This window comes from Rhinolophus hipposideros (genome assembly GCF_964194185.1).
Source record: "Rhinolophus hipposideros genome assembly, chromosome: 21".
Taxonomy (NCBI): domain Eukaryota; kingdom Metazoa; phylum Chordata; class Mammalia; order Chiroptera; family Rhinolophidae; genus Rhinolophus; species Rhinolophus hipposideros.
Window position 1 is genome coordinate 41,088,861 of NC_138067.1, and position 16,674 is coordinate 41,105,534.

The 16,674-nt window shown below is 55.8% G+C and overlaps 1 protein-coding gene across 4 annotated transcripts in view; it reads left to right on the forward strand.

The window, feature by feature from the left end:
• The first annotated feature begins 122 nt into the window (after nucleotides 1–122).
• CLASRP (CLK4 associating serine/arginine rich protein) overlaps nucleotides 123–16,674 on the forward strand; it is a 24,638-nt gene continuing 8,086 nt past the window's right edge. For 2 of the 4 annotated variants that reach the window (XR_013992204.1, XM_081032570.1), the window contains exons 1-11: nucleotides 123–181; nucleotides 1,190–1,317; nucleotides 8,383–8,480; nucleotides 9,004–9,105; nucleotides 9,309–9,388; nucleotides 11,592–11,676; nucleotides 12,872–13,020; nucleotides 13,837–13,933; nucleotides 14,956–15,034; nucleotides 15,119–15,192; nucleotides 16,297–16,338. Coding sequence is in view for 3 of the 4 variants with exons in the window: in XM_081032570.1 (XP_080888696.1) it covers nucleotides 1,219–1,317; nucleotides 8,383–8,480; nucleotides 9,004–9,105; nucleotides 9,309–9,388; nucleotides 11,592–11,676; nucleotides 12,872–13,020; nucleotides 13,837–13,933; nucleotides 14,956–15,034; nucleotides 15,119–15,192; nucleotides 16,297–16,338 (905 nt within the window). In the remaining variant the exon portion in view is untranslated. Of the gene's footprint in view, nucleotides 182–378; nucleotides 402–920; nucleotides 943–1,189; nucleotides 1,318–8,382; nucleotides 8,481–9,003; nucleotides 9,106–9,308; nucleotides 9,389–11,591; nucleotides 11,677–12,871; nucleotides 13,021–13,836; nucleotides 13,934–14,955; nucleotides 15,035–15,118; nucleotides 15,193–16,296; nucleotides 16,339–16,674 lie in introns of those variants that run through there. The other 2 variants (XM_081032571.1, XM_081032572.1) reach the window with 2 other exon arrangements.

The following is a 16,674-nucleotide window of genomic DNA, read 5'->3' on the forward strand; positions in this document are numbered from 1 at the left end:
CCCTCCCCTCCAGGCCCCGCCCTCCCCCAGGCCCTGTCCTCCCCTCCAGGCCCCGCCCTCCTCTCGCGTTAGCGGAAGTGCGCTCTGCCACGCTCCACCCCTCCTCCTTCGCGCGTCCTCCCACTTCCGCTTCCGGTGCGGGACGCGCGCGAGCGCCGCGGTGGCAGGCGGCGACGGGCCGGTGAGTGCAGACGGCGGGCCCCGATCTCCCGGCCTTTGGGTGGCATCAGCCCGGCTTCGCCCTGGCCTCGGCCCCTCCCCCGGCTGCTGTGAACCTCTGTTCGGCTGCGGCGCTCAGGGCCGCCCACCCCGCGCATCTCACGGCCTGCGGGGCCTCAGGCCGCGCCCCTGCCCCCGCGGTGGGCCGGAACTCGCCGGGTTCGACCCGGCCACGGCCACAGGTCCCGCCCCCTTGTCAAAAAAACAGCCCGAACCCTCAGGCGGAGGCCGAGTCCTGGAGTCATTTCCACATCCCCGGGCTTCGTCCCTGCCCACGAGCCTCGGCCCTAAACTCACCCCACGGCCTCCAGTGTGCCGGCCCCTCCTCCTCCAGCCTCTGCTCCCCTTTTTACGCCCCCCTCCCGCCCCATTCAGATTCCTTCTTTAGACTTCAGCCCCGTTCTGGTCTTTTCTTCCTGCCCTCCCCCAGGGCCCCCTCCCGCAGGCGGCGTCGTCTTCCCTCCACGCCCTTCATCTGCCCTCGCACTCCATCTCTGTGCCACAACTCTCTACCCATCAAGTGTTGAGTTCTCCCTTTCCGACCCCTGCCTTCACCTGCATCCCCTACAATCCATCGCCATCCCCACGGAAGACCCCCGGCAGGAGCCGTTGCAGCTCCTTCCGTCCCTTGAGCTCCAGGCCCCGGCTGCTCAGGGTCTGCGTCCAGACCTTACTTCAAACTCGCGCTCCTTCCGTTCCAAAACCTTTCATCCTTGATTCCAGGTTCTTGAATTCCTTTCCCGGACGTGGAGGCTCACCCCACAATCACCTGGGGGGTTTTCAGAATGCCCAGGCTGCTGGCTCAAAGTTGTCAGGGACCCCCCTGAGCACCTGGTGCTTGGTTCTGCAGCCTCGTTGCTCCCCCTGAAGCTGGCGTTTAGGGTCCGCTTTGTCACCAACTTAAGTGACTTTGATTCTGCGCATACGGGTTTTACAGCCCATCTGACGTTCCCCTGTCCTCATCCCCCAGGTGGAGGCCTCAGGCCTGGCCTCTCCACCATGTGGCACGAGGCTCGGAAGCACGAGCGGAAGCTTCGAGGCATGATGGTTGACTACAAGAAGAGGGCAGAGCGGCGGCGGGAGTACTATGAAAAGATTGTGAGTACCTGGCTTTCAGTCTGGGGTGGGAGCTCCCCTGCAGGGTGGGGCCCTGGTCATCCTGGTAAAATTTGGCTTTGGAAACATGCCAGGATAAGAGCCCAGTTTCCTCAGGGTTGCATTCAGTCATCGGTTTATGCATTGGTAAAACCCTGCCACATTCTGGTTGTTAGAGCAAAGAGCAGTTTGGTGTGGCCTCAGAGCTGGTGTTGGGAGGAAGGTCTGGGTAACACTCGCAGGAGGTCGTATGTCACACTGGCCAGCTCTGGAATGCAGTCTGTCTGTCTTAGGGCTGTATCCGCAGTGCTCCCAGAGAAGCTCAGCTGTTCTCGAGGTTTGGCTTGGCACCCTGCAGGAGTGCCGTCGGTATTCATCAAATGAACGCTGACCACTTCCCTCTCCTGTGTGATGCTTCAGTTGCTTTTAGAGAGAGCACACTTGATCCCGTGACCTAAAAGGCCCTTGTGGTCTAGCCTCCATCAGCCACTCAGCTTCATCCTTGGGTAGCTCCAGTGTCCTTTCCTGTGTCTCTACCACCGCAGGGCATTGTGCCTGTAATGCTCTCCCTCACCTGTTTAACTCCTACTTGTCCTCGTGACTCTAACTTGAAGTGGCACTTTAGTGTTGGGTTACGTCTTCTGTTTGATGATATTAATATAAACATTCCCATTTGCTACTGCATCGCTGCCCCAGCCTCCTCCCTGGTCTCGCAGCCTCCAGTCCTGCTCCCTCCAACCCACCCTCCTCAGCGGGGCCAGAGAGGTTTTTTAAAACACAAAGCTGACCATGTCCCTCCTTTGCTCAGAACTCCTCCATGGCTCCCTAGTGCCCTTGAGGGAAAACCCAGGCTCCTCCACCTAGCCCGCAGGGCCCTGCTGGTCTGGCCTCCCTCACGCCACCCTGCTCTGCCTGGCTCCTTTGCCGAGCCATCTGGTCTCCTCACTGCCTAGGCAACGTTCTCTAACACAAAGGGTGTATCGAGAAGTTTACCTGCCAGAAGTGTACAGCCCTCTGTGGCCACCGCGCCTTTGCCGGTGCTCTTCCTGTACCTGGCTCACCTGTCAGATCTCAGTCCTCAGGGGAGTCTTCCCTCATCTCCATCACTCAGTCAGGTGTCCTGTAAGTGCTGTCATAGCACCCTGTCCTTCCACCTTTGCATGTAACATACCTATCCAGCTCTCTACGACTGGCGACTAGGTAGGTGTATTTGGGTCACACTTGCGTACCAAGCTCTGGCCCAACACATTTTGAAAAGACAGATGAACTAAAACAATGTTAACAATAGCAGTTACGATTTTAATTGATCCTTCTCAGGCACCAGGCTGTATGAGAAGAGCTTTAGATGAGTGATTTCTTTGAATTCTCACAGTCACTGTGGGCCAGAAGCTGCTGTCACCCTAGGGGAGGAATCCCTGAGGGCTCCTCACTGCCCATGAAGGAAGCACTGGGCTAGAGGGAGACCCCGTCTCTGGTGGTGTCAGAATAACTGTGACCACAAGGGCAGGGCCTAAGTCTATGTTGGTGATAGTTGAGGCCCCAGCCGTGGGCCAGGAACACAGCCAGTGCTCAGGAATGAATTGCGGCCAAAGACCCAGCGCCTGCCACTGTGGCACATTCTTTCTAGTCCTTTCAGCCGCCCTGGGAGGTTAAAGGTGAGGCTGATGCTAACGGCTGATGCCGGTGAGCTTTTGCGTTTTAATCACTGTGCGGAGCACTTGATGTGTACCTCTGCTCCATCAAACCCTCCCCCCAGCCTAGGAGGCGGCTCTTATCCCCGCCATAGATCAGATGAGCACACTGAGGCCCAGAGAGTCAGGGCCACAGCAAGCGGGCGGAGCTGGCCCCCTCACTCTCTCATAGCTCTTCACCTGGGCTTTCTACTGCAGAAATAGAAGTTCAGAGAGGTGCAGCAACTTGTCCGAGGTAACACAGCCAGGAGGCAGAATGCCAAAATGGTTAGGTCCTTAGAGTTTGGAGTCATAGAGCTCTGGGTTCAAATTCCAGCTATTCCACTGAGGGATAGTGTGACTTTGGGAGAGTGACTGTCTCCCTGAGCCTGGTTGTCTGATCTGCATGTGAAGTACCACTGTGGCATGTAGAATCAGTTCTGGCGGTGAAAAATATAAACCCGAAACATCAGTGGCTTAAACAAAATAGAAGTTTGTTTCGTTTTCCACAGAGAAAACCCAGAGGTAGCCAGTTCTGCTCAGGGACCATTTTGTTGTTTAGCTGTGCATGGCTTCTCTTCCCAGTGCTGTCTCAAGGTGTCAGGGGGCTGCTCAAGCTTTAGCCACCGTCTTCATTTTATCCAGCAGGAAGGAGGAAGAAGGGACGGAGAAGGGACCACGGTGACGGTGCTCAGGCCAATTGTTATGAGTTTCCAGATGTTTGCACATGCCACTTCCTCATGTCTTGCTGGCCAGAAAGTAGTCCTGTGGTCACATACAGCTGCAAAGAAGGCTAAGAGGTGTAGACTTCTTTATTGCTTGGCCTTTGTGCCAGATATATTAGGAGTCCTGTTTGCCATTGGAGAAGGGGCTTGGATGTTGGTTTCCAGTCCATGGTCTGCCACAAGTGGTGGTGATGGCGGTGGTGATGGGGGAACGAGCGTCGTTCCCTCACAGGACCATTGGGGTGTTCAGTACGATTGGGCGCATAGACCACTGCGTGTGGGTCTGCTCAGGGCAACTTTCTCAGTAAATGCTAGTTCTTGTTGTTACTGAAGTTGTTCCTGCTGCCACGTAGAGCTGGGATTTGTGTCCAGGTCGATGGATGGTGTAGAAGAAAGAAAAGAAGGCTGGGATTGGGACTCCAGGCTCTCCTCGTTAGTGGGAAGCTCCTTCAGCTTTATTTTCCCCTCGGGACAGTGGTGGTGAGCAGCCCCTCTCACTGGGAGTGACGGGTAGGAGCTTCAAGAACAAGAACAGTGTGGGGTGCGTTGCGGTACTGGTCTGTACAAGCCGTCGTTGTCCCCATACGTGCACGTGGTCAGCATTTGGATCTGAGCCACCAAGCTGTGGACGGTGGCAGTGACTGGTGGCTGCTTTGAGGAGGGGATGGGCCGCTCTCATGGTCTCTCATCTTATTCTTGGGCCGAGAGAGGAGGCTGGGGGGTGAGTGCTGAAGAAGCTGAGGTACGCTGAACGGCTTCTCTCGCAGACAGCTGGTTTTCTGCTCCTGATGTGTGGACCTTGGTTCTGTCATTGCTCCTGTCCTTGTCAACCTTCTTTTATTATTATTATTATGTGTTGTTATTATTTTTTTAAATTGGGTGACAGTGTGTTTTTCCAGAACCTGTCAGCTCCAAGTCAAGTAGTTGTTTCAATCTAGTTGTGGAGGGTGCAGCTCACAGTGGCGCATGGGGGGATCGAACCAGCGACCTTGGTGTTATGAGCACTGCACGCTAACCAACTGAGCCAACCGGCCACCCCCACCTTCTTCTTTAATCAGTGGTTTGCATAAAGAAACAGAACGTTGATATGAAAGTGGGAAATAAACAGGTCTCAGGTCTCAGTCCCCCATCCCAGTGCTGCCCACTGTAGGTCATGACCATGTGAGACGGTCTGTCCTCCACACTGGACTTTGAGCCGTGAGGGCAGGGCTGGTGCTAGCTCCATCACTGCCGTGGCCCTAGCACAGAGCCTCCACATAGCAGGTGCCTGCTTAACTGTGGGATGAGTGAGTGAAAGACTCCGTGAAGAACTCCTGACCCCATCGGTCCCTGGAGGCAGAATATCCTGTGGTTAACGATGGATTTTAGATCTTGAAGAACTATTTGTACTCCGTGTTCACTGCAGTGTCATTGAACCATAGCCAAGATGGGAAAACAAGCTTATTGTACATTGACTGATGAATGGATAAAGAAAATGTATATGTATGCAGTGGAATATTATTCAGCCTTAAGAAGGAAGGAAATGGTGTCACATGGAGGAACTGTGAGGACATTATGCCTAGTGAAATAGGTCAGTCACGAAAAGAAACACTGCAAGATTCCACATACCCTGTTTCCCTGAAAATAAGACCTAGCCGGACAATCAGCTCTAATGTGTCTTTTGGAGCAAAGATTAAGACTGGGTATTATGTAAGACCCGGTCTTATTTTACTATAAGACCGGGTCTTATATTAATTTTTGCTCCAAAAGACGCATTAGAGCTGATTGTCCGGCTAGGTCTTACTTTGGGAGAAAACATGGTATATGAGGTACCTAAAGTAGTCAAATCCTAATTCTGCTTATTACTGATGTGATCTCAAGCAAGTGGCCTCACCCCTCTGAGCCTCAGTTTCCTCATCTGGAACATGGGGACAAGAGTAGCACCTTTCTCCCATGGTTGAGAAGTTTGAGAAAATGCACATGAAACACTTAGTCAATGCCTGGCTTTTAGTACAGTTAGTTGACTTGTCCAGAGCCTCCCAGTGGAGCCAGGTTCTGGACCCAGGTTTTACCCCCAGCCAAGTGCTTTTTCCTTTGTGCAATACCAGCACTGCCAGTGGCTTCCCAGTCCCTGCCAAAGTCCATCCTGCCCAGAGTCTTGGCTGTGGGAACTGGGCATTTGGCCTGAAGCAGCCTCAGGAGTGTGAGGAGGGTCTTGGCCTTAGACTTGGCCAGTGGCCAAGGAGGAAATGAGGGAGACGGGTGAAGTGTGGGGTACGGAGTTAGATTCCAGTAGTGCCACCCCTGCGGCCTTGGGCGTATCCCCCCTTCACTTGGTCAGGTATGAAATGAGGACAGTAATGGCCCAGTGCCTGGCACATAGAGAACGCAGGATAGACAGTGGCCCGGTACAGCAGTGGCCATTGCTGAGTGTCCTCCTCAGCGCCTTGCAGTGGCAGGGGCTCCTGCTTATCTGCTGGCTGGGGTTGGTATGGGAGATGGCAGGATCTCGGAAACCTGATATTGTGGGGTTTTCCTGGGGGGGGGCTCATTCTCCTCACCTGTAATGAGTGTTCCTGAGTGCCTGCTGTGGCCCAAACCGTTCTAGGCCCTGGGGATACGACAGTGAACAGAGATCCCTGCCCAGGGGAAGTGAAGTGTGGGAAACAGGAGATCGGTGAACATGAGGGGTACGATCGGGTGGTGGTAGGTACTCTGAAGCAAACAGTGGGTCAGGGAGACAGAGGAAATGAGGGCTTGTGGGGCGAGCTATTTAGATAGAGTTGACCGGGAAGGCTTCTAGAAGATCTGACAAAATTGAAGGGGCAACCATGCGCAAGTGCGTTGCAGGCCGAGGGCAGAGCAAACGTAGTTAGATTGAGCGGAGCGTGGGGCTGGCGGGCTGCATGGAGCAGAGCTGGAGAGAAGGCAGAGAGGCTCTTAGCAGGGGAACACAGCCTAATAGGTTTTAGCAGAACCCCCTGACCAGCGCGTGGAGAACAGAGAACAGAGGGGGAGGGTGGCAGCAGGGGCCCTAGAGGAGGCTGCCGTGTGGTCCCAGTGAGAGGAGGTGCTGACTGGGAGTAGCAGCGGTGGGCAGGGGTTGGGTGCTGGGAGGTGCTGCCGAAGCGTGGCCAGGCTTTAATGCTGGGCCCTCCGACATGGCACGTAGCTGGAGCGCAGCCAGGGCCCAGCACGTGGGCTGCTCAGCATGGAGCTGCTGCTGCTGCTACATTGGCTCCTTTCCTGCCCCCGTGACGGTGCCTTGGAATTGTGAGCCCCACAGGAGGGCTCAGGCCTGAGGGGCGCAGACTCGGGGATATTCTCCTCCATGTTAGTAACTTCTTTTTTAAAGCAGCTTTTTGGAGATACAATTCGCATACCACACAATACTCCTTTCATGTGTACAGTTAAGTGGTTTTCAGTATATTTAAGTTGTGCAACCATCACCACAGTCTAATTTTAGAAAATTTCACGACCTCAAGAAGAAACCCTGTACCCATTAGCCATCAGTCATCCTTCCTCCCCCTCCCCAAACTTCCCAGCCCGGGGTAACCACTGTTCTGCTGTCTGTCTCTGGATTTGCCTGTTCTGAACATTTCACATAAATGGGATCAAACAACGTATGGCCTTTTGTGTCCGACTTCCTTCAGCGAGCGTAGTGTTCTGGGAGTTCACCTGTGTTGTAGCGTCAGGGTTCAGTGCTTTGTTTCTTTTTATGCCAAACAATATCCCATTGTCTGGATGCACTGTATTTTATCTGTCAGCCTCTGATGGCCATTTGGATGGGGTCCACCTTTTGGCTCCCGTGAGTGATGCTGCTGTGAGTGTTTGTCTACCGTGTTTCCCCGAAAATAAGACCTAGCCGGACAGTCAGCTCTAATGCAAAAGTTAATATAAGACCCGGTCTTATTTTGCTGTAATATACGACCTGGTAGAATAGAATAGAATAGAATAGAATAGAATAGAATAGAATAGAATAATTATAATAAATGCCGGGTCTTATACCAATTTTTGCTCCAAAAGACGCGTTAGAGCTGATTGTCTGGCCAGGTCTCATTTTTGGGGAAACACGGTACAAGTATTTGAGTATCTGTTTTCAGTTCTATTAGGCGTCTACCTAGGAGTGGAATTGCTGGGTCACGTGGTCATTTTTTGTTTAACTTTTTGAAGAACCTAATTTCTCCACATTCTTGTCAATACTTGTGATTGTCTGTCCTTTCCATTTTAGCCATCCTACTGAGTGCAGAGTGGTGTCTTGTGGTTCTGACTAGTATTTCCCTGATGACTAGTGACACTGATCATCTTTTCCTGTACTTGTCAGTCCTGGTGTCTTAGAGGCTGGCCCAGGCTGAAGTGCTCACACCTGGCTCTGAATGAGTGGCCCTGGGGTGGGTGGGGCTTGAAGAGTTGGGGGGTAATATTTTAGGAAGGGAGGTCCTGGTACTGGCTGTGCAGGAGATTGGGCCAGCTCAGAGCTCCTTGCCACCACCTCGAGAGGAAACCCTTCCCTCGTTCCCAGAGGTTGGTGGCCCCCATTAGTGCTGCCACCCTATGCAGGGTAGTTCACCTCTGAGGTATGGCCTGCCTGACCTCAGAGGTGAGTTCACTGCTGAACTTGGTTTTGGTGGGGGTTGGTGGGCAAGGTTTGCAGTTCATTTGGGAGGTGACCTCCGTCCTGTCCACCCTTGCAGAAGAAGGACCCAGCCCAGTTCCTGCAGGTACATGGCCGAGCTTGCAAGGTACATCTGGATTCTGCAGTTGCGCTGGCTGCAGAGAGCCCCGTTAACATGTAAGACTGAGTTTGGGGGGCTAGGTAGTGTCTGTCACTGAGTGTTGGGGTCAGAAGGGACCTGGGGATGTAGAAACCTTCGGGGACTCAGGTAGGCAAGGCGTGGCCTGCTTGGGAAGGTGACGGTCACCAGCTAAGGAGAGCCAACAAGGGTTGGGATAGAGGCCCCAGGGAGCAGTGGTGGTTGGAAGACTTAGAGGGGAATGGGTGGGGCCGGGGCCGGCGTCTGACGCCAAAGCAAAGCAGGGAGTAGGTGGCAGGAGGGGATGTTTCAGGTACTGGGGCTTGGCAAGTGTCTCCTGGGACCTGGTTCAAGTTCCCCGCTCTGGCCTTGGTTCTGAGAAATACTCAGGCCCGCTATTCAGGCAGGTTTGCAGCCTGCGGGAGTGAGAGGTGGAGGGGAAGGCGTGGGGCTCAGCGGGCTGAGGGCCAGGCTCCCAAGCTTGAGGTGGCAGGGAACAGGTGCCTCGTGTCCTGGACAGTGGGGACCCTAAGCGCCTTGCGCCCCTGCTCCCCACTTCAGGATGCCCTGGCAGGGGGACACCAACAACATGATTGACCGCTTTGATGTCCGTGCCCACCTGGACCACATCCCTGACTACACGCCCCCACTGCTCACCACCATGTAAGCTGCCTCCCCCAGGGCTTGCCGGGCGGGGAGTCTGACCCTTGCCTGTGCCACCTTCCTGGAAAGGAAGAAGGTGTGCAATTGGGGAGCACGCCATCCCACCGTTCCCCAGTCTGAGCTGGGCCCCTCAGACCCCATCCTGCTCACCTAGGGTGGGGTCTGCCCTCATTCTAATCCCAAGACCTTGACGTCTGCCAAAGCTCCCCAGAACAGGAATCGGACGAGCGGAAATGTAACTACGAACGCTACCGAGGCCTGGTGCAGAACGACTTCGCTGGCAGTGAGTGATGTGGGCTGCGGGCGGTGGCGGGTCCCTGGAGGCTGGAAGACCTAGACAGGCTGGGGAGGAAAAGGTGTCTCCTGCCGCTTTCTGCTAAGGGGCCCTGGCCTTGGTCCCAGCTCTGTCCCTCTTGGGGCCTCCGTCTCTGGAATGGGTTCAGCCTCCTGAGCTGCTGAACGACATGGTCCTGCCCAGGTTGCTTCCGCGTCCCAGGCCCCCTGACTCTGTAGTCTTGTTTCTTTAAAAAATGGGGGAGAATTAGAATGACACATTTTTTCCCATCTGTGTGTTTCCCCTGCCTGCATGGGTCAGAGTGTCAGCTCTGAAGAGGAAATCGCTCCTGGTTTTAAACAGTTATTTAAACAGACTTGGATAGTTTGCCAAGCTTTCACATGTGTCCAGTATTGTTCTCCACGCCAGTGCCGTTGCCGCTTCCAATGAGAGCACACAGGCCCAGGGAGACTTCCCTGCTCGGGTTTGCCCGGGGAGGTTCGGACCCTGGCAGACGTGGACTTTTGTGTCTGTGTTGTCTCATTACACGTGCACAAGCACCGACCCACTTTACAGACGAGGGTGGTGAGGCTCGGGTTGTGGGACACTGTCCATGGAGCTGCAGTTCTCACCCTGCCCTTGATCAGTGCTGCCACCTGAGGGCCAGCTCGCACTCTCGCCCGCCTCCCAGGGACTTGGAGCCTCCGCTTCCTGGGTTTCCCTGTGGAGTTAGGGGAGGACGGGCCACACGAGTCCCTTGGCCTGGTGGGTCTTGGTCTCCTTCCTCCCTCTGGGCCTCAGCTTTTCTGTCTGGAAAGCAAGGTAGATGGGCTGGGCGAGCCGAGAGGTGACATAGTCCGGCCCTCCCTGGCTCCAGCAGCCATCCTGGAGAAGGGTGGTAATGATGGGTTCTGTCCCACGGGATGGTTGTGAGGCTTCTGAGGGGTGCATAAAGCCCTGGCACCGAGCCTGGCATAGTCAGCTTTCCCTGTGGATTCGCTGTTCCTATATTTCTTTGTTTCAAAGTTAGATGTTTTAGCATCTCTGAAATCCAAGATTGCCCAAATTCTAGCAATCAGCAAGGCCTTAGAATCAGGGCAATTCATCATCGTTGACAACCATTGTGGTTTTTGCCTTCACCAAGGGCCATACGGATTCTTGGTGATGGAGTCAGGGTTTCTCTTTGTTCTGTCTGACTGTATTCATTCACTCATTCCCACAATTCCTGAGCACCTGTGGGTTGTCAGGTACTTCTGGGATCTAGGGTCTAGTGCAGGAGAAGGCAGCATCCATATAACCATGAAAGTGGGTGCTGATTGCAAAGGAAGGCAGTGTTAGGACAGTGTTGTTCTCGGAGGTGCTTGACCGACCGACCGACCGAGCTAGGGTCAGTGAAGAGTGGATAGGAGAACAGCCCTGTTGGGAAGGGGACGGCACCCTGGGGGAACAGAGGCAAGGCATGATTGGCTGGAGCAGGGAGAGCGAGGCAGCTTGTGTGGCAGGTCAGCAGGGTCTCTCCCCTGGGGCTTCGTACACTATAAGCAGGAGCTGGCTTGGCTGCTGGAGCCAGGGAAGGCCAGACTGTGCCATTTCCCGGCTCGCCCGGCCCGTTTACCTTGCTTTCCAGATAGAAAAGCTGAGGCCCACAGAGGGAAGGGGACTTGCCCAGGTCCCACAGTGAGTCGGGGTGAGATCAGGGAAGGCTCTGGTACACACATGGTACCAGTGTGTACCCACTGGTATTAGTCTGGTACCCACATGGTGGGTATTGTGGGTGATCAAGAGCCCCGATTGTTCCCAACCATACTTAATTTAACCTGAACCACAGAGAGGCACACAGTGGAGTGGCCCATTGCAGTCCAGCACTCAGGATGGGTTTGTAGTTCTGAAGTGTCCATCCAGAGGCCTCCCTAACAGTGATAAAGTAGCAGTGCCCAAGGACCAAGCATTCACTTTGCCAGTGGTCCCGATTTACTGAAAAGGAAACTGAGGCACAGAGCAGTGAAGTCTCTTGACCAGGGTCACGTGGCGAGTCAGTGGTATAGTCCGGGCCCTGCCACACACAGTTTGTGATTATCTGGAAATTGGTAACTGTGCTCATGACTGCGCTTGGGTTGTACCCGCCCTCCTACCGCACTGCGTGCTTGTGTCCCCCCTGAAGTCCCAGCGTCCCCAGCCCCCTGTGACCCGTGTGCCTCTTGCCTTGCCACAGTCTCAGAGGAGCAGTGCCTGTACCAGATCTACATTGACGAGTTGTACGGAGGCCTCCAGAGACCCAGTGAGGACGAGAAAAAGAAGTGAGTCACGGTCTGGGAGAGGCAGGAGGACTGGGAGCCCGACCAGGACGTGGCCTCATGCGTCCTGTCCACCTTGGTCTCCCCAGAGCTGGGCCGGGGCTCAGCACACAGTGGGTGCTCACCTAATGTTTAGAGGAGGAGGCAGCGGCCCGAGGGGAAAGGTTGTGAAACCTTTACGGTTTTCAAACTTGCAGAATGGTGGGAGGTACAGTTAAGAGAGCAGGCTGTGCGCAGAGACAGGCCTGGGTTCAAATCCTGCCTGTGAGGACATCCCTCTCTGTGCCTTTGGGGTGCTCCTCTGTAAGATGGGGCTAGCAGGAGGCCTTTCTGCATGGAGTGGCGAGGACGGCAGGAGATGGGGCTTGTGAAGTGCTTGTTCTGTGCCTGCCGTGCAGTAAGCTTGCAGTCAGCAGCCGCCGAGGGCACTGGAGAGGGGCTTCTCAAGGCTGTGCCCTTTGAGGAATGGCTGGGGGTGCGGGGCCTTACCCTGGATCAGGGGGATCCCCACCTCCTTCTCCGAAGAGCAGCAGTTGGGCAGTCTCACTTCTCTCTCCACCAAGTCTTCGCACTTGCTGTTCCCTCTGTTGGGGGTGGCCTTCCCCTCCGCCAGGGCAACTGCCATCCCTCCTGTTCGGCAGTCGCCTGGCACCTTGACTCCTTCCCCTCTGCTGCTGAGCTTCCCCCCTCGTGAGCCTAACGCTTGCTACTTCTCTCCATCTGGAGAGTTTTCTCGGATGTGACTGCAATCCTCATCCAAGAGCACACTTTTAGGACAAGACTGGCACTGGGAAGGCAGCGGGAAATACTGACTAAATTCAGCAGCAGACACACACTCGGCCCCTGTTCTGTTCTGGGCCAAGCTTAGCCGCAGTGTTACCCGAGATAACTGGGCACTGCCCTCACGGGACTGTGGTGGCGGGAGACCGACCTGACAGGAATGACCCAACTTGGGCAGGGCCGGGAGCTCAGGACCATGGAAGGCCTTGCTGGCGGGGTTGGGCGGTGGGGCAGCTTCCTTAAAGATGAGGTATTGGAGCTGGGCCTGGAGGAAGAGGGAGACGTTGGTGGGAGGCGGGCGCAGAGGGTTCCAGGCTTAAGGCCTGGAGGCGAGGGCGCATGGAACTCAAGCGGCTGGTTGGTGTGCAGTGTCCTCTCCCCATGGCACTGCCCTGGCTCACGGGCTCCCCTGTCCCAGGCTGGCGGAAAAGAAGGCTTCCATCGGCTACACCTATGAGGACAGCACGGTGGCCGAGGTAGAGAAGGTGGCGGAGAAGCCGGAGGAGGAGGAGTCACCGGCCGAGGAGGAGAGCAACTCTGATGAAGATGAGGTCATCCCCGACATCGGTGGGGTCCCCTCGCTGCCCTCCCCACCCACCCCGCAGTCCCTGGGCATCGTTTTGTGTCTCGTCCCTCACCCTCTGTGGGCTGCCCCGTGCTCACGAGCCCCGTCTCTCCCTCCCCTGCTCCAGGGCACGCCAGCCTTTGCTCTCCTCCGTCTCGCTCATGTGCTGTTCCCGGCTCCCCTCTGTCCTTTCATTTCCAGGACGCAGCTTTATGATCTGGCTCCGTTCTCTTTCGCTTGGGTTGGCTCCGTCTCTCCTTCCCCTTCTCTTTCTCTCCCCTCTGGAAAACAAGTATTCATCTAGTTACAGAGCCATTCCTCACCCCGCGCTGGTCTCCTTCCTCAGTCCCCAGCCACCCAGACATCCACCATCTCTCCCTCCTCCTCTCATCCCAGCCCTCAGCCAGCTGGTGGCTTCCACGCACACATGGAAAGCGTCCATCCCACCTCCACCTCTGCACCATGCATCCAGCTCCTAAACACTTGCGACCCACGCGCCTGCCTCTGCCCACCCTGTGGGTCCCCGAGTGCTCCCCCCTTCACTCCCTGCACACGTCTTGCTCAGACATCCCCACTGCTGGCGCGTTTGGGAACTCGTCCATCATATCACCTCCCACCCCACCCCCACCATTTATTGTGTCCACTTCTGGCCAAGCCCTGCGCCAGCCTGGGGACACCGACATGAGCTGACTCGTTCCCTCCCAACAGAGGCCTCCAGTCCGGTGGGCGCCCCCCGTCCCTACCTTCCGGGGCACTGCCCTCTTCTCCCTGAGCCCCTGGCTTGGCTTTGACCCCTGACAGCCTTTCTCTTGGTGCAGACGTGGAGGTGGACGTGGACGAACTGAACCAGGAGCAGGTGGCAGATCTCAACAAACAGGCCACAACCTATGGCATGGCTGACGGCGACTTCGTCAGGTGAGGCCTGCTGGCTGACACCCCTGCCACTCGACCTGGCACCTCTGTCCTTTTACTTGACTCTAACAGCCACCCCATTCCTGAGCGCTTGTGTGCCTGGCTGTGCACCATGGGCTGTGCGCCACGGGCTGTACACATAGGCTTCTGAGCTCATGAGCCGGGGCCTCATAACCTGGCTTCACCTGGGCAGAGATTGCCACCCCCAGCCCCGGGGCACCTGTGGTGGTCTGAGGGGAGGACTCTCCTGGGCTTGGTGGACAGCGCCCTCTAGTGGAGAGGCTTCGTTCACTGCGTCATTCCCTCGCCTGGCTGGTGGAGCCTCTGCCCTGCGTTTCACCCTGTGCAGAGCACAGAGTGCCCCCAACTAACAGGGTAGTGAGTCAGAATCTGAATCCAGGTCTGAACACAGCACCCTGCGTTCAGAACCCTGTGTGGCTTCCACCTCACTCAGTGGCAGCCAGTGTCCTCGTCATAAGATCTCAGCTGCCTGGTCCTCTGCATGTCCACCTGCACACTCCACCCCTGCCCAGGCGCCATGGCTTCCTTACTCCTCAAGTGCCCGAGGCCCCACCCAGCCTCCGGGCCACTGTGTGCTGTGAGCTCCACCAGCATCTGCGCAGTTTACTCCTCAGGCTGTTGTCTGCTGTCACTGCCTCGTGGCGTCTCTGACCTCCCTGCTGAAAGCTGCTGCCGCTTCTCCCTGTTCCCTGGCACTTCCTTTCCCCCTCCGTGATTTATTTTCCCGTCCAGGTGTTCACCATCTAACATATCATGTGTTTCATTACCATGGTCATTGTCCATCTTCTCCCCAGAGTGTAAATCCGTGAGGATGAGGCCTTTTTTTTTCTTCTTTTTTTCTTTCAATACTGAATCCCCAATACCTGAAATAATACCTGGCATGCAGTAGGTGCTCAGGGCTGCATGAGTGAGGCCTGAGGATGGCGTGGGGTCCCTTACCTCCTGCAATGACTCTGCCTCTGGCCTGCCCCCTACTCCCATGTAACCCTCATCCCTCCCTTCAGGATGCTCCGGAAGGACAAAGAAGAGGCAGAGGCCATCAAACATGCCAAGGCCCTTGAGGAGGAGAAGGCCATGTACTCGGTGAGGGCTGTGCCGGCCGGGGAGGGGGCAGGAGTGTTCCCTCCCTCCGCCTCCCTCACCAGCCTGGTCCCCACCCTGCTCCAGGGCCGTCGCTCCCGGCGCCAGCGGAGGGAGTTCCGGGAGAAGCGGCTGAGGGGCCGTAAAATCAGCCCACCCAGGTAGGTTGGGCTCGCCTCGGGACCCCCAGACTCTGGGGGAGCGGTCTGGAGCTCAGGAAGACTCTTTGGGAGCAGACTTGTGTTTTGCGGAGAGTCCTAGTGGGGTAGTGAATACGGAAGTTTTAGAAGTAGAAACTGGCCCTGAGGGGTATGGACGCCCTGCCCTGCCAGCCATTCTCACTCTGCTGGTCTCAGGGTCCCTGCCAGGCTCTCTAGGAGCCAGTGGGAGGTGGTGAAAGGTGGCTGGAAGAGTTGAGGGGTGTGGGCTGCTTGGCCGTTTCCTCACTGTCAGAGTTCGGGCAGGTGACTTCCTCTCTTAAGCTTCAGTTTCCTCCTTTGGAAAAGGGGCACTGTCACCCTCCAGGAGAAGGGCCATATTAGTGCCCACATTGAGGTCTCAGGCTGGTTTGGATGAGGCTGGCTGGTGTGCGGAGAGCCTGTCTGCCACAGCCTCTTAGGCCAGGTGGCCCCAGGCAAACCCAGGCCTCTTTTTACCACATCTCTGCTCAAGGAGAGTGACTGAGGCCTAAACGACTTGTGGGTTCAGAGTTTGGTGTGGGGTCTGGAAAACTTTGATTCAAGAGTCACACTGGTTCTTACTATCATTGTCATCATCATGGAGGCGCAGGTCACTGTAATGTGGAAAAGCACCAGCTTGGGGCCACGTGACCTGGGTTGGAATCCCAGCTCCTTCATTTATGAGCTGTGTGACTGTGCAGGTATCATCTAAGACATGTTAGTTCTTCTAATTTTATCGTCGTCATCATTGATAAGCCAGAACCCAGTTAGCAGAACCGGAAGTGTGGAGTGAGAGGAGGGACATTTCTAGTCAGGGGTCCACTGACCAAGCAGGACCAAGGCTGCTGAAGTCTTTGCTGCTCAGGGTCAGGATGGGCTTGGCCATTGTTTGGGGGTGGGGTTGAGGATCAGGCTTTGGGCAGATCTGTGGTGGGGTATGCAGAGGGATGAGGGCAGGGCCCATAACGTGGCGGCAGCCCTCTCATTACTGTGCCCAGTGCCTGGCCTTGGGCGCCCAGGTTGGGCCCAATTCCATGCCGGCTCAGATCCCAAACCCCAACTTGTCCCACCCCGTTCTCTCCATAGCTATGCCCGCCGAGACAGTCCCACCTATGACCCCTATAAACGGTGAGTTCCCCAGGGACCCAGGGAACAGCAGCCACCAAACCCCTTAATGGAGGGTGGTGAAGGGGGGGGGGCTACCCTGTAGGGCGCCCTGAGCTCATGGACAGGGTGATGTGTTCTGGGGGTCTTAGTACATGGTGTCAGCTGTGGGTCATTGTTTTTATTTTCCAGAATGTTTGCCTGTTTTCCCATTTTTATTCTTTATATGTGAACCTTCTTTAATTTTCTGATGTAATCACAATGGAGTCTTGTGTTAAAAATGGCCAAAGATGGGCCAGCCCGGTGGCTCAGGCAGTTGGAGCTCCGTGCTCCTAACTCCGAAGGCTGCCGGTTCGATTC